This window comes from Nannobrachium achirus (genome assembly GCF_963921795.1).
Source record: "Nannobrachium achirus genome assembly, chromosome: 9".
NCBI classification, from domain to species: Eukaryota; Metazoa; Chordata; class Actinopteri; order Myctophiformes; family Myctophidae; genus Nannobrachium; species Nannobrachium achirus.
This window is the reverse complement of record NC_137818.1, coordinates 5,592,974-5,595,473: the sequence shown is the minus strand read 5'-3', so window position 1 is coordinate 5,595,473 and position 2,500 is coordinate 5,592,974. Positions and strand designations below refer to the sequence as shown.

Below are 2,500 nucleotides of genomic sequence, written 5' to 3'. Positions count from 1 at the left end.
GACCAATCAAATTAGTGCAGGCGTGGTTTTCCCTTAGCTCTCCTAGAGTTTAGAAACTCGCATACAGTACATTCTAGGACTGCAACTTTATGAATGCAATACATTTATTTTGCCACAGACATACTATCATCATATTATACAACAGATAGTTCAGACAAAGCAATCTGATTTGTTGAAAGAGCACTCTACTCGTGATGGTAACAAGCATTTGTAACAAAGGTGATCCAAACCTCAAAAAGACATTACCTGGGCACTTCAAAAATGACTACCCAAATAAAAGATGGAGCACTCAACTGGTCTGCACGTTCATTTATTGTAGAGCGACAGGGTGACTGACGTTTCGACGTTTAGTCTTCCTCAGATGTTTGATATATCATTTTCTGTATATTTTTTATGAAAAAATGGCTGTCACTGACATCACTATATACCCTCCCCTTTCACTGTTCTGGTTGACTCTGAGGAAGACTAAACGTCGAAACGTCAGTCACCCTGTCGCTCTACAATAAATGAACGTCTAGACTCTAGACCATTTGAGTGCTCCATCTTTTATTTGGGTAGTCATTTTTGAAGTGCCCAGGTAACATGTCTTTTTGATATAATTTGTCCATGTTGAGCACCGACGAGTCCTTCTACCAATAACTGCTGGTTGAAGCGCGCAGACATCTCCTACTTGTGTGATCCAAACCTTCCCACCCGGCTTCGAACCCGGGTCTCCCACATGAAAGTCCAATATCTTAACCATTACGCCCACGCACACTATTGTGCACGCCCACACGCACGCACGCACGCACGCACGCACGCACGCATGCACGCACGCACGCACGCACACACACACACACACACAGATACATACATGGCAGTATGTCCTTGTATCTGTTCTTCTTGATGTTGCAGGTCTGAGCTCCGGCCTCGGTGGTCAAACCCAGCTCTGTCTTCATCGCCAGCGCCTGAGAGCGGATGTTCTGGAACACGACACGACACGACACAACACAACGTGCACAAGTATTATATTGTGTCTGGCAGAAACCTCTGTTTTTTACCTAAATTAATGCCAAAGCTGATCCCACTAAAGCATGGGTCTTCAACAGGGGGTCTGGGACCCCTAGGGGGTCCTCAGAGTTACTACAGGGGGTCCTCCAAATCTTTGAGTGATAGAACGTTTTTTTCTCCTTTTTTACATTAACCCTAGTGTCCATATTCTGCGAACTTTAGCCAAAAATAGCAGATCTACAAGCTCACAGCTGCGAGGCGTTGTGAACTTGTAGATCGGCTATTTTTTCGGCAAAGAGCTTTGGTGTAGAGTGGAAAAAGAGCAGACTAAGTACAGAGTGAAAAGTCAAGTTTATAAAGTATTGACGGTTCAAGTGGTTAAATATTCTGAAAACACAAATTGACATGAATCCAAAATACACTGATGATTGTGCTGTCAAACGATTAAACTATATGGAATCTATGAACAGGTTGTGGGGGTCCCTGCTTCATCTCTCTCTCAACTAAGGGGTCCTTGGCCTGAAAACGTTGAAGACCCCTGCACTAAAGCGTCACACAAAGTATCAAACACGGCACGTCCACAAGCTCCAAGCACGTCGAGAAGCGACCCATTTTAAGCTTGTTGATCTGCAGTTTTTTGCTATTTTGGAATTTGAATCATGACAAGTAACAGTTTTGGATATAATGAGGTTTTGACAGAGACGATATATTATTAATGTGAAGCCTCATTTATACCTTGTTATATGACAGTGTATATAAAGGCACAATTCATTATTATTATTAATATGTAATTCAGGGGTGCCATGGATGACCCGAGACAAAAAGGTTTGAGAACCCCTGTTCTCTACAGTCTACACAGTGTTGTTTGTGAACTCCCGGCTTCCCTTACACTAAGACTACTGTAACACTGTAACTCTTATCTAAAGTACGTTTTCTTTAGTTCTATGTTCCTGTCTGCCACAGCGAGGGGGGGGGGGGGGGGGGGTGTATCTGTAATCAGCCCTCATTATCAGTGCTGTTCCCCAGTCAGTCACTCAGTCCTGGTTGCTTCACAGTCTTTTGTTTGGTGTTTCTGTTTATGTGAGAGCGCTACCTTTGTTCACCTGTGTGAGTTTTTTGTCACATTGCTAAACCAATAATTTGATGGCCAACAGTGGTTCCCTATGGAGACACAAAGAGTCTCCTCAAATGAAAATGAAAACTAAAAGACCTCCATGAATTCAAGTCTCCATATGGGGTGAGTTATTGATTAAAAAAAAAATTACTATCCCTTTAGTTTAAAAGGGAATTTGTTTTCAAATTCACATTAGAAACATACAGACAAAAAGAAAAACATGACATGCTACTAAGCAACACAGCTGCAGCTAATCAAATTACTAACGAGTGTTAATTGTACTTGGCAGTGTCCAGAGCTGGTCAATGCTTGGACATTCCCACCCAGTTCACACACAGGAATCCAACATTAATTTGGGGGTGGCTGGAGCGTCATTTGGAATCGCACATGAGTTCT

The 2,500-nt window shown here is 42.6% G+C and overlaps 1 protein-coding gene across 1 annotated transcript in view; it reads right to left on the bottom strand.

Annotated features, from left to right (window-relative positions):
• The window catches only part of ptpn18 (protein tyrosine phosphatase non-receptor type 18), a 47,998-nt gene that overhangs the window by 30,467 nt on the left and 15,031 nt on the right, over window positions 1–2,500 (bottom strand). Inside the window, exon 2 of the mRNA XM_080733373.1 lies at window positions 854–962. Within this exon, the coding sequence (XP_080589499.1) occupies window positions 854–962 (109 nt within the window). The remainder of the gene's footprint in view (window positions 1–853; window positions 963–2,500) is intronic.